This window comes from Hydra vulgaris, chromosome 01 (assembly GCF_038396675.1).
Source record: "Hydra vulgaris chromosome 01, alternate assembly HydraT2T_AEP".
In the NCBI taxonomy this organism is placed as follows: domain Eukaryota; kingdom Metazoa; phylum Cnidaria; class Hydrozoa; order Anthoathecata; family Hydridae; genus Hydra; species Hydra vulgaris.
In genome coordinates, this window is record NC_088920.1 from 36,726,741 (window position 1) to 36,741,756 (window position 15,016).

The 15,016-nt window shown below is 30.6% G+C and overlaps 1 protein-coding gene across 2 annotated transcripts in view; it reads left to right on the forward strand.

The window, feature by feature from the left end:
• Window positions 1–13,234, forward strand: part of LOC100212544 (protein Aster-B) — a 37,564-nt gene extending 24,330 nt beyond the window's left edge. The window contains exons 15-22 of one of the 2 annotated variants that reach the window (XM_065788052.1): window positions 2,978–3,031; window positions 3,595–3,738; window positions 10,875–10,926; window positions 11,150–11,185; window positions 11,327–11,422; window positions 12,179–12,256; window positions 12,469–12,511; window positions 12,620–12,908. In XM_065788052.1, coding sequence (XP_065644124.1) covers window positions 2,978–3,031; window positions 3,595–3,738; window positions 10,875–10,926; window positions 11,150–11,185; window positions 11,327–11,422; window positions 12,179–12,256; window positions 12,469–12,511; window positions 12,620–12,694 — 578 coding nt within the window. In that variant the 3' untranslated portion in view covers window positions 12,695–12,908. Of the gene's footprint in view, window positions 1–2,977; window positions 3,032–3,594; window positions 3,739–10,874; window positions 10,927–11,149; window positions 11,186–11,326; window positions 11,423–12,178; window positions 12,257–12,468; window positions 12,512–12,619 lie in introns of both variants that reach the window. The other variant, XM_065788053.1, reaches the window with a different exon arrangement.
• Window positions 13,235–15,016: the final 1,782 nt, after the last annotated feature.

The following is a 15,016-nucleotide window of genomic DNA, read 5'->3' on the forward strand; positions in this document are numbered from 1 at the left end:
ATCTCTTGCTCATCATGTCACTACTGCTAGTGTATTTCTTGCTCATCGTGTCACTACTGCTAGTGTATCTCTTGCTCATCGTCTCACTACTTATCTGGTAATTTCTTGATATGAGCCACATTCTGCATCTCTGCATCCTTTATAAATTTTTATCATCTTTTTATCTTTGGTATTTTATTTTGGTACCATTACATAGCTAAGATCCCCTATAGCCCCTAAAGCTTTCAGCATTTCAGCTAAAACACCAGAAGAACCTCTAGTCTAACTAAATCCTCTAAGTATTTGATTTCACTTCTTGAGAGATTATCAGTTCTGTTGGTCCACTAACCATATTCACTGCAGATAAATCTCTTTTGCTCTAACCAAATTGTTCATTTAGCCATTAAATAATTAAATCAAATATTTTGCAAATTATAAAACTTATTAGTAATAGCATATATATATATGTGTGTGTGTATATATATACATATATGTGTATATATACATATATACACATATATATATGTGTGTATATACATATATACACACACATATATATATATATATATATATATATATATATATATATATATATATATATATATATTCACTTACAATTCCAACTGTATAGATTAGAATTTTAAGATTTCCATTACACAATGTAACAAAAAAAAAAAAAATTTCTGTTTATCAAAGTTTTTTGATGTTTCTTAATTAATTTGAGTATGCTGAGTCTGAATATGACATTGGATTTTTTATTGCATCAATCGTTTGGTCGTAAAAAAAAAAAAAATCAATTAAACATATAATTAATATAAATCGTTTTGCATTAGATTCTACTTTAGTCAATATAAAACATTTACTAATTCAAAAGTGTTATGTTATGTTACAAAACTTCATGTTACATCATGTTTCTTACATATATTACATAATGTTACATTATATTGTATTGTAACAGTCTCTCACAATCTCAAAAAACACTAAAAGTGAACAGTAGAACGAGGTTTTCTTTTATGAAGTTTCTCGTCATCGCGTATCAAACACCAGATGTAGTCACCCATCATAGCTGCATCCCATCTGCCCTGGTATCTTTTCTCCATTGCAAGAATATCCTGATGGAAACGTTCCCCGTGCTCTTCACTCACATCACCCAAATTTGGTCTGAAAAATTCCAAGTGTGAATGCAGGTAATGCAGCTTTATTGACATTCTGCATTTCATATCTGCGTACCGTACAATTAAGTTTTCCACTATCTCTTTGTAGTTATCACTCTTATTGTTGCCTAAAAAGCTATGAACAACATGTCTAAATGCAGTCCATGCTTCTTTTTCAACAGCAGACATTTTGTCCTCAAGCTCCTTACATGCCAACATAACTTTAATCTGTGGACCAACGAATATACCTGCTGAAATTTTTGCATCTGACACCTTTGGAAACATCTGCCGAATATGCTGGAATGCTGCACTATCTGGGTTTAATGCTTTGACAAATTGTTTGATAAGACCAAGTTTAATGTGAAGGGGTGGTAGTAAGATCTTTTCAACAGGTATCAGAGATTGATTAATAACATTGTGCAAACCAGGCTGTAAATGTTCTCTCACTGGCCACTCACGTCTTGTGAAGTGCTGGTTTGCAGCCCTGCTATCCCATAAACAAAGAAAACACGAGTACTTTGTGTATCCTCCTTGCAGACCGAGAAGAAATGCTAGCATCTTAAAGTCTCCACATACATCCCACTTGTAACTGTCGTAGTTGATTTTCTCAAGCAACAACTTCACGTTCTTATAGTCTTCCTTTAGATGAACGGAATGAGCTACTGGAATCGAAGGAAATCGGTTTCCGTTATGGAGCAAAACTGCCTTTAGACTTCTTGTTGAGCTGTCAATGAATAATCTCCACTCTTCAGGATTGTGAACAATGCCAATGTCATTGAAAAGACCACGAACGTCATGACAATAGCACAGTGATTCTGATACTACATAAAAGTATGCGAATGTTTCATGTCTTTTTCGGTATTTCGAGGTTCTGCAGCTTGGATCTAATAAATTCCATTCTTTCAAACGTGATGTCAGAAGTTCTGCATTTGATTTAGTGAGACCTAAATCTCGTACTAAGTCATCAAGTTCTTGTTGGATAGGGAAATGAGGTGAATCATTCGGTTCCCTGAAATCACAGTCATCATTGAGTTCATCCGGTGAGTCTACTTCAGAATGATATGCAGCTGCTTCTTCGGATTGAGGTGGAGTAGGAACAGGCAATTCATCACTGTGTGGAACTGGTCCAATAGAAGATGGTGTACTTGGATAAACTAGAGTCAGCCTATCTTTCGGTTTTTTATACTTTGAAATGTCAACAATGCAGAAAAAGCAGTCATCATGATGGTTCGTCGGTTCTCTCCATATTCTCGGAATCGCAAAGGGCATTGACTTTCGGATTCCACGCAGCCATCCTTCCAGAGTTGATCTGCAGCTACCACAACTGTAGTGTGGTGCCCACGATTTGTCCTGATCTCCCATAGCCATGCCAAAATAAGCATGATATGCAGTAAAGAATTTTGTACCACTGACAATCTTATGTTTAGCTTGTGTTGGACTAATATAGTAACCACAAACATAACAGAATGAGTCAGGACAAAGCTTGCAGGATCTACTAGACATATTCACCACTTCATGTAACAGTTGTAATTAGTTAAACTGAAAATAAACACACAAATATAGTTAAAATCAGCATATATATATAATGTTTTAATTGCATTACACATATACGAAAACTCCGAAATATACTTTATGCTTTTTCTCAGGAAATCTTGATGATAGAGAAAAACCAATGGTACCACTGAAATCAGCATACAAAAATTATGTAAGAAACATTAAAAAATTAACATAAACAAAAATGTTGTTACATGGTGTTATTGAAAAATATTTAAGAATAAGAAGAGTAAGTTAATGAATAAATTAGTGTGCAAAATTGATGGAACACTTAAAATGTATTTTGTTAGATATGATTACTCGTACGACTGAAGATGCATTAAAAGATTATTATCTGTGTCTTTGTAAGTTTTTCTATTCTTTCTTCTTTTTTACTTTTGTTTTTGTTTAAGTTAAAATGCTATTAATTTTTGCTAAAGTGTTATGGAAGAATATATATATATATATATATATATATATATATATATATATATATATATATATATATATATATATATATATATATATATATATATATATATAAATATATATATATATATATTAGGTATTCGACCGAATATTGCAAACAATTTGGCCGAATAACAGATTGTAACAATAAAAAGCGCATAAAAAAGGATTAATACTTATTTAATCCTTTTTTATGCACTTTTTTTTTTATATCTATTTTTTTATTTTAACAAATAGTTAACGCGTATTTGATACTTAAAAAATAATGTAGGTAAATGCTATGCTAATGAATAAATTTTGCTTATTAATTTATTCAAAATTTAATTTATTCTAATTTTATTAGAATTAAGTATTTTTTGTTGTTTTATTATTATTTTTTTTTTATTAAAGTTGTTAAAATACTTTAGCACCTTCGTCTATTAAATTTATGATCATTTATTAGTGTGTCATATGTTTATAGTGCAATCCTTAAGAAGTGAATCCAGAATTTCTCCAAATAAAGGAAACAAGGTTTCAATAAGTAAATTAAGAAAAGAATCTTTTAAATCTAATCAATCTACAGAAAAGTTTAGTAAACATGCTAACATTGTCCTGCAGAAACAAAGTAAGTAATTTTTTTTTCTTTATTTCATTATGTTCTTGTGTTATAAACATTACAACTATATGAATCTACTGCACAGCATAAGAAATACAAATTTTCTAAACTTTATCTCACATTAAAAAATCAGATACAGACACATTTTTAATGTTATATTTTCAGCACAGCAAAATTAGTTATAATTGGCTGATTTAATTACCAATACACTTTGGCTGTTGACCAGTGTGTTTAGCTAAAAGCCATGGAATGAAAAATTCCATTTTTAAAATGTTATAAAAAAACAAGATTTAACCAAAAATTTACAACAATTTTCATAAAATTCACATTTAAATAAAAAGATAGTTATAATCAGTTTAATAATATAAATGCAAAGTTACCTGCATATTTTAATTTGTAACATTAGATGTTACAAATTAGAATATAATATTTAAGTAAATTTGTGAGGGGATGGTAAATTTGTGAGGGGATGGCAAATTTGTGAGGGGATGGCAACTTTAGATAAAGTAAACTTTAATAATTTTTAATCTGATTTCTGCGATACTTATTGTGAGGTAAAATTTAGGAATAAAGCAAACAGTAACCACCAGTGTCTGATCTGTAGGGATCTAAAAATAATTGCCTTCTTGCTAGGAATGTAACTGGAATACAAATTTTATTGCTATCTCTGCGGGTGGGATACTAGAGCACAGAACACTATAAAGCAAAAGTTTTGCCTTTCCAGAAGTTTTTAGATCCAGGAAAAAATATATACCCACTAGTAGAATGATGCTGCACACATCTGACTAGTGGACTCCAAAAAGGTTTTGTTACCATCATTACATATAAATTTGGGGCTTATAAAGAGTTTTGTAAAGACACTGAACCAAGTTTTTCAGGGTTTTAAATACCTCAAAGAAAATTTTCTACAGCTGAGCTAAGCCAAAACAAAGATATGTTAACTGATCCACAGATTCAAGAACTTTTGAAAGATTAACATTTAAACTCTTTGAGGTTTTAAGAGGTTAAACTAGTACTTAAAAAAAGCGAAACTATACAAAAATGATAATTGTTTTATAAAACAATTTTTATTATATAAAAAATTGCCAAAGTGCTTATTAAAATTTTGAATTTTTAGTAGAAAAACCATAGTTTTTAAGCACTAATTCTAAAATAAAAATTTATATATAAAAAGCTTATTACTAGGGTCAATCAAAAAGTTTATATAATCAATTTTTTTATAACAAAGAATAAGCATAGAACAATTAAATTAGGAGTGGATCTAAAGTAGGCACCTTGCTTCAAAATAATCTCATTTAAATGTGTTTTCAGTTTTTCCAGTTGCCGTTGCATATTATCATGTGAATGTGACCTTAAATTTGTCTACATGGCTTCTTGAACCTCTTCTTTTGTCTGAAAATCCAAATCCTTGTGATAAAGTTCAAATGAAGAGAAATGTCTGTCCAACAAGTTAAAGTTGGAGGCTATATGGAGGTTGAATGACAAGGGTGACTTTTTTCTCAGCAAGAAAGTCTCTGACTGCGGCAGACACATGTGGCCTGGCATTATCATGCTGAAGAAGCATTGTGTTCCATGTTACTCTTTTCAAGCCTTTGTTGACAAAATTAAAATGGATATTTGATAGGAAAAGCATGTACACTGTTGAATTGACCGATTGTCCAAATGGAAGTACCTCAACATAGGCCTTGCCATCAAATGAGATACCGCAAATCACCATACTTTTTGCATCAAGTTATGATCTCCTGATCCGTTTCGGAGCTTCTTTACCCTTTGAAATCCAAGCGCGATTGCTGCGTTTGCACCCGATCGATCTGCGGTAAATCCACTTCTCATCCACAACAATTAGATGTCGTTCGACATTCAATTCATCTTGTAGGATGGTCAGAAATTTATGCGCAAGTTCAACCTGATTTTGTTGATTTGCTGGGGTGAGGCCATATGGGATCCAATGTGAACAAATTGATCTTTTCATCAATTTTTCGGTGATAATTGAATAATCTGAACCAAAAGAAATGTTTAAAACATCACAAATTTGCTCTATTGTTAAAGATTTGTCTTCATCAAGCAGTTGTTGAACGATCTCAATGTTGTCTATAGTTGTTGATGTACTGGGTCTACCTGACCTCAATTCATCTGTATGAATATTCTACATCAAACATAAGTGATATGACTATAATCACTTATGTTTGATGTAGAATACTTTTGGTAGTACTTGTATACTGTTTGAATGGAAGTTGCATCCTCACCCGAGGCAGTAGTTATGAATTTGTGAGCATCAGGTGGAGACTTCTGATTACGATGACAAGTCTCAATTAATAATCTAATACCAACTTTGTCAATTTGCATTATAGCTAGGGATTGCAATCCCGGGCATGAATTACGATCCCGGGATTTCGGGATTGAAGTAAATAAAATCCCTGGATCCCGGGATTTTATATAATGTGAGATATTTGCTAAAAAACAGAACTTAATACTGCATATACGAATATACTTTTTGATGTTATCAGTTTTTTATTTAATTTCATTATGCCTTAATGACTTAAATTAATTTTCTATGGCGCCTTAAATTGTTTTAATTGTGTAACAGGCAGTAGGTGTATATAAAGATCTTAAAATAATGCAGAAATATATATACGGTACCATATTATGTTTTAAGATTACAGACTTTACAGAATAACCTTCATTAAATAATTGGATATGTAAATAACATTTGAACATTTAAAGTGTATTTGACTAAAGTAACTAAACAATCAAAATTTCAAAATAAATTTGTAAACAAAAATTTTCTTAAATTTGGCTACCAATGTAGCTGCTGTAGCAACAAGCTACTTTGTAAAAAATAACATAATAAGTTGTTTGTTAATATTGAGAGACAAAAATTAAAGAAAATCTTTATTTTATATTTATAAATAAATGGTAGCTAAATAATAAATGTAAAACAAAAAAACAATTCATATTAAATGCATATTTTATTTACAAACTTTCTTTTTTTGTCTGAAAATATGCCCGGAGGAATAGTAGAGCATTTAAGGTTTGGTCATTTAGCCTACTCCTTATTTTACTTCCCAAATACCCAGCTGCAGAAAATGCCCGCTCAGGTTCGATGCTCGTTGGTGGAATAGATAACAAATATTGGTATACTAATTCCAAATTATGCCCCCGGTTTCCACCATTTTCAAACAGATGCATTTCAGATGCAAGTTTGTGTTTCTGGTTGAATGGCTTTCATGCTTTGTGCAATTTGTTCTTGTAACTTTTCTTTTAAAGACAGGGAGGCTCGAACTTGTGATTCTTCATTTCTAACGACAGCCATTATATTTTCATCAACATCAATACTTGATTTTTCTAAATTATCATTTTTAAAAGCAGCTAGTCTCTCAATAAGTTTTTTTATCTGCTTCCTAATAAGGGTTTTAGGAGGAACTCCAAAAATTTTGCAGACATTTGTTTCATCATTCACAGCATCATATTTTGGATTTTGAAGGTATTTTAAAACACCAGAAATTTCTTCACATCGAATTTTTTCCATTCTTGTTTTATAGCTTGGAACATTTTATTAGCAAAGGGAGATTGTTTTTGAGCAATCTGCTGAAATAAAAATATAAGTACTGCATCTGCAGTGCATAGATTAGCATCTCTTCTGCATAACGCATCTACTGCTAATTTGACAGGTGCAAGTACTTCTATTATTTCCGAAAGAACCACGAAATCACTTTTGTTTAAGGAAACTGGGTGGTTTAAGTCAGTTAAAGCTTTCTGTATACATTTTTTTAAAGCAAGGAAACGCTCTAGCATGGATAGAAGAGAGTTCCATCTTGTTTTGCAATCCAAAATGAGCGAAAGCTCGCTGCCTTTCTCTTCTTTGACATATTTTTGCAAGACTGCATCATTTTTTGTTGGGGATCGTTTACAAAGAACAACTACCTTACGGGCTTTTTTCACTAGTTCATTGATATTTTGTTCTTTGGTGAGTAAATCCATATTTGCTATCCCATCATTTGTTGGGGGAAGAAAGCCTAATCCCATTTCCTCGTCGATATTTTCTTCTTCTTCGTGATCATCTGTTTCATCAGCAATATCTTGAGTTTCCTTCAATGGTGCTTCGGTGTCGGACATTGGCGTAGAACTTTTTTTATAAAGAACATCACAAACTGCAAGGTGAATTCCATGGACTAAACACAACTGGTGTTCAGCCTCAATAATTTTTCCCACACGAACCATTACATTTGGACCATGCGTAACAATAGCAACAATGTCTGTATCAATATTAACATTATGCTCCTTTAGACGTGTTTTTAAAACATCAATACATTTTTCAGCATTCATAGACCCATATACACGAATAAGACCCAAATTCCAGTGCTTATTTGGGATATGTACGTTAATATTCATGTATCTTTTATTTGTTGTAGAGGTCCGTTCATCAAAGCTCAGAGAAAATTGTGTTCCCAAAGCTTTATATTGATAAATTTCTTTGGGAATTTACTGTCTAATTTTTAAGCTGTAACTCACCACTATCCTTTTAATTGAGTTTGCTGACTTGGGCAAATTTTTGAAACCACTGGTAATCAGTAATTGCCTTAAATCTTTTGATGTTATAAATACATTAAATGTTAGCCCATCTAAAGCTGTCATTCGAGCCAGTGTTTCGTCTAAGGTTTTTTTTTTTTGGATGCAAAGTAACTCGTTATTCTTCGTTTCGTAGGAGGCTTCTCGTCGGTTCTGGCATCATTCAACTGTTGACTCGAACTAGGTAAATTTTTGTCGGCTGAAGTTACTTTCAAATTATGCTTAGTTGATAAGTGCGTATGAAGGCCTTTTGTAGAACCACCCAATGTTTTCAAAATAACACCACATTTCTTACATTTTGCTGCCAAATTATCCGCAGACTTCAAATAATGTGACCACACTGAAGTTGGGTCTTTATCTTTTTTGTGTAGAAAAAATGATGTTCCCTTTTCACTGTTTTCATTCATGTTTAGAAGGATATTTTTTTTAAGGTGGTCCTATACTAATAAAATCAAAATTTTAAAATATACTCATATTTTATGATTTTCATATAAGAAATAGTATTTTATACTTAAAGCACAGCAAAGGAAAAAAAAAAAATTAATTTTTTTTTTGGTCAAAATTTTGGGTCCATGGACACTAAAAATGAACTACGCAGCCTGTAAACTAATAATGGTATGATCATGATATTTTCACAGCTTTTTAATATCAGATGATTTCACTCAGCCTGCCAAAATCAAATAATTTAAAAAAATGTTGAAGCTTTTGTAAGAAAACCGGTTTAAGGCCTAAAAAAAATGCCCCGAAAAGGCTTAGAACCTAGACCTTATTATGAGAACCAGTTAACTAACATGAATTCTTTTGGTAAGGTGAATGTGCATATATATAATAAACAACTCCTGAAAATTTCAACACAATCAGACAAACCAATCTCAAGATATTTATCACAGCGTGCAAAAAACTCATATATTGAGAAAAACAATAATAAAGATTTTTGATGAAAAAAAATTTTTTTTAGTATATAAAAAGGTAAAAAAATTATTGAAAAAAACGACTTGAGCATTATTGAAAACACAGAAAAAAGAAAAATGCGAAGACTCTAATATTTGAAAAACATTTACCAAAATAGAATTATTCAATCAATGAAAAAAAGCTTAAATATAAAAAGGTAATATACAATAACATATGTTACAAAACTACGTTACAAAACTACGTTAAATAACATATGTTACAAAATACAATAACAGCCTTAGCATAAATTTAATTTAAAAAATAACAAAAAACCAATATCTAAAACACTCCTGCTTCATAAGATGCACCTTCACTTTCATTTACTATATCTGTAAAACCTTTTCGTTGTGCACGAAGCAGCTTTCTTCTTTGTTTTATTGGGTCAAGCGACTTCTTTTTCATCATCTTTATTCTTTCTGCAAAGCAGCATTATATTAAAATTAATTTCTTCAGTTATTCCAAAGTCATTGCAAAAAAATGATGCCTCAAGCATTAGTAAACATTATTATTAACATATATTGCGGTAAACATTATTTCGGTAAACAACGAAAGCAATAAAAAGGTTATCATTTCAAAACGTTCAAGCGACTTAATAAACTCAAGCAATCACTTAACCACAAATTCGCTCAACAATTTTACAATTTATCTTTTTAACACGAGAAGTCTTGCCAACAAACTTAACGATTGTTTTTTATACAATAGTCAAACAAACCTGCCTTAATTTGTGTTTTTGAAACTTTTTTCAATGATAAACTCCCGAACTCCATGGTCTATTCAAAAATTTGTTCCATTTATCGTAAGGATAAAGCATAAACAGGATAAACCTGCAAAGCAGCATTATATAACTCGTTATAATTCAGTATAGTTACCAACTTTGAACATTTTGTTTTACAAAATAATTTAATTAGTTCAATCCTGCTATAATCCCGAAAATCCCGGGATTTTGTGTTTAGAATCCCGGGATTTTCGGGACCCAAAAACATCCGGGATACGGGATCCCGGGATTGCAATCCCTAATTATAGCTTTAATTATTCAAATGATCTAAAATTAAAAATATTTCTTTTATTATGCATATATGTACATAAGTTAATGTTAAGAATATCTATAAAAAATATTATTGGCAAGAATATTAAAACACAAATTATATGTACTTTTTGATAATACTCATATTTTATGATTTTTTTGTTTAATTTTGCTTCTTTTAAATACTAGGTCGAACTACTTTTGATAGACTTTTTTTCCCAAAATATTAGGCACCCGTTAAATAATAAATGGTCTAGCAGCACCCTTAAATAGAATTTTTAATTAAAAATTTTTTAAATTTATTGTTACTTTATTGTATAAAACTCATTTAGTGGGTCCCAGTATACAATTTTTGAAAAGTTGTTTTTTAAGGTCACCCTAGTGTTTATATAAAACATGGTTTGTGTTATTTTAGAAAATATTGGGCGGTCTATTTACTATAATTTTATTTTAAAATTTTAAAGCAATAAACAATTAAGAAAGTAACATTTAGTTTCAAAAAATAATTTTAGTTTCAATAAATTTATTAAAGTTTGATTTTATTAAATTAATTAAAATAATAATTTTGAATTTAACTCCTTAATACTTTTTCTTTCTCTAGGTTCCAGGGTAAAAGCACCAGATTTTAATTTGAGTCATAAAGAACTTATTGTGTGAGTATTATGATTATATATTTGATTACATATAGTAACAACAGGTATTTGTTATATGTCATAAAGCGTTATAATGAGCATATCTCTCCCTCCCCTCGCAATTAAATTTTATTCTGTTAGAGTATTGCTCCAGAAGATAATGTGCTTTTAAATATTTCTATTGAGTTTTATGAATTTTTAAATTTATATTTTCTATATGTGTTGTTGTTGTTTTTATTTCTAGAAATAATCCTCGACACGTTATTGTCTACTCATTTATGTAAGCATTGAATGTCTTTAATGTATATAAATAAAAAGTTTATTAAATGTTAATAAACAACGTTTTACTGAAGAAACAGTAAGCTTTTTTTTTTTGACAAAAATTTTTTCCTTATCATTGCTTTTTAAAATTGATATTTAGCTTTATTTTTATCCTTGGTCTCAATATTTATTTACTGGTGCGTATGCGAAGTCTAGAAAATCTCATACTTGTTGAAAGACCACTATTTGCTGACGGGTAAGTTTTTATTAATAAGTTTACACATTCTAATTTTCCACTCTATGTATTTCTTATTTAAAATCATTATGATTTTGCAGAGACAATCTTAGTTTAAGTTTATAAACCATCAGTAAAAAAAAATGTCAGTTAATTATGTATTTACACATGAAAGGGTATTAGATAACCAAAAAGTTGTAACTGCAATTCTAATTTTTGTATTAAACTACAAAAATTAGAATTGGAACTACAAAACTTAAAGTTGGAACTCCAATTCTCATTTTGAAACACTTTTGAAGAATCTTTTTTTTTATAATATTAGGAACTCGATAAATGTTCAAGGGTCGTGAGGGAACCCTTAAAAATATTTTTTATTCAAAAATGTTTAAATCCAGTATTTTCTTTATCATATAGAACACATTAAAGGGGTGGCATCATATATTTTTCAAAAACGTTGTTTTTTTGGGACATCCTAAGGCCTCATAGGATATTTTTTGGTAGCAGGGTGATCTTGTCCGGAGATTTATTAAATATTTTGTTAAAAAAATCTTCATTTTTTTTTTAATTTTACCAATTAGTTAATAAACAAAACTTTTAAAACTGAAATTTTTGATTTAAAAAACAATATCTTTAAAATTTTCTAAATAAATAGAAGATTCCAACAGCTTTTCAAATTGTTCAATTATTTCATTGTATGGTTTTGACTGGTCACTGATTTTTTTATTCTTTAAAATCTTTTAGTCTAATTTTCAGCTTTTTGATGTGTTTTTTTTTTAGTAAAGCTCCTGTTACACCGGAGGATTGGGAAAAACTGTTGCAATATCAAAAAAACTTACAGACGTCACAGTTATCAAGGTTTTGTTTATAAGCTTTATTTATTTTTGTTCAAGTTTCAGGAATTGTTGCTTGTTGTTTATGCTTTTATTTATTTCATATCCTAACACACGCCCTATATCTTTACAAGTTTTTAAGAAAATTGTGCGAAATAGTCACAACTGTCATACATATAATAGTATTCAGCTCATATTACTTTAGTCTAATTGTTTTGTTTTTTGCTTTTTTTTTAGATTCCACGACTTTGTCGATAAAACATTGAGTTTGGTACAACAGGTGCAGATTTTGAACTTTTTAACTTTAACTTCATTTGCATAAATGAAAATGTCTTTTGTTCTTCTAAACATGTTTAACTATAATCAAATATGTATTTATTATTTCTAGGTTGAAAATTCAATGTTAGCGATGCAAAAAGAATTGCACTTATACGAAAATAATTTTGAAGCTTCTGGAAATTGATTTATGAACGGAATAATTTCTGTAAAGTGGTATAAATATATTCTATAAAGTTATATAAATAGTGCAAAGAAAGATAGCTTTATGTATTAGAAGATACCTATCCCTCCAAGATGCTGTTTAACTTGGTCTTTGCAATAGTTGTTTCAAATGCCGGCGTTTGAACCAAAATGATCAATTATTTTATTCTGAATAGATTTATTTGTTACAAATATAATATGATGTATTTTTTTTTTTTTTTTTTTGTTTAGTTTGGGTTTTTTTATATATATATTATAGCTTGTTCTTAAAAATAGACTCTCATAAAAATAAAAGTTAACTGCATCAAGCAAACCTATTCTTCTTTTTCTTTTTTCTTTTTTTTTTCTTTTGTTTTGTTGCAGTTCATCTAAAGTAAAATACTTTTAATTTAAATTTTATATTTAATTTGTATATTTATATAAATTGTTAAAGTTTTTAGTTGTTTTAAAGAATATTCATATTTTTATTAAGTAAAAAATTATTTGTAAACAAGGTTAAAAAAACATATTTATTTAAATCTAATGCGTATTATTTATAGTGGATCTTTTGTTAGGGGTCGTCCATAAAGTACGTACGCCAAAAATTTTGAAATTTGACCCCCCCCCCGCCTTCCCTGTTGCCATGCGTACTTTTATGTCCCCACCCCCTACCCCCTTAAAAAGTACATACGTTTCTTAAATGCCCTCCCCCCCCCCTCCTTTACTTTTTTTTCTCAGTAAAAAAGTTTATTTAAAAAAAAAATGGTGGAGGGTACCTTAGATACTTTATACGACCCCAAAGTTCGCGTATACATTAAACGTCTTTAAATATATATGCAAATTTAAATTCTAATAAATTTGAAATAGCTCCAAACAATTTGTTTAGTCGAGAGGTTAACGCGGAGGGAACGGTCGGCGGAGACCCAAGTTCGAATCCCGTAGAAATCCTACTGAACTCTTTTTTTGTTTTAATAACGAATCAAATAAAAATTAACTATACTTAAGGCGAACGTTTTTTTTCATGCACCCCTCTTTAGTAAGTAAAAAACGAGTCTTACGCGAGATCAGTAATATTGAAAACAATGGCTAAAACCCAGTGCCGAGGGTAGGCTACATATACCCCTTAATTGGAGGGGGAAACAGCAAGTTTTGTGCTCTTTTGCTAATTTAAGAAGCTTTTTAATTTAGCAAAACCTAGCGGTCGAATTTGGAAGATTTTGAGACGCCAATGACACGTTTTTTGGGGGGGATTTCGACCCATCAACCACGGCCCTGCTAAAACCTGTTTTTTGTCGACTCAAAAAATAGGCCTTACTCAGGGCCAGTATATAAGGGGTGGCATGTGTGCATGGGCCCCCGCAGGATTTTTTGATGTTCCAAATAGAACAGCTTCACACATCGTGCAAACTCCAAATTTAAGTTTGTTTATATGCCAAATGAGGTGGCCTTGCAAAAATTCAGGATGACAGAGGCTGGGAACAAAAAGCCCTAAAAAGTTTGCCTCCCCCCTTCCCTGCCCAAACGTGAGGGAAATAGCATCTAAAACTTTATTTAAATTTATCGACAGATTTTAATTTTTGTGGAAAAATATTGTAAATTACAAAAGTTATGACCTTTTTTAGTGCCCTCACGTATGGGCAGAGGAGGGCAAGAGTTTTAGGGCTTTTTGTTCACAGGCCTCCGCCATCTTGGGATGCAATATTTTGCAAGGCCTTGTCATTTGGCGAAGGTATAAACAAACTTAAGTTAGGAGTTTGCACGATGTGTGAAAGTGTCCTATCTGGAACATCAATAAATTCTGAGGGCGCTCATACAGTGTGTGCATAGAGGGAAACTATACCCTTTACTCCATATACCATACATCTTTTTATGATGGCAAACTAGAACCTTTAGTCAGAATGTAACTTTTCTACCGATTAGCTGGTTAATTGTGATAAATTAGAAAATCGAAGTACGGACTTTTGAATTGAACCCTCCCCCTACCCATACGCTTTCGTAGGCTTTTTGAAGATCTCCCCCCTCCCTCCTATGAGCGAACGTACTGTATGGACGACCCCTTATGTAAATTTTTTTACTTCCCGCATTTTGAAAAGTTCCATTATTGTTTTTAGAATGTTACATTCTTAACGAAAGTTATATAGAATTATAATTTTCTCGCTTTAGAACTTTTTTTATTACTATTACTTACTGCAGTTATTGGCTTGCGCAAATAACTGCAGTAGTAATAGTAATATTTATTGCTGTAACAATTACATTTTTTTTATACTTATAATAAAGTATTTAAAAGTAAAATAAATTGTTAAACAAAATTGTGAAAATAAAATGT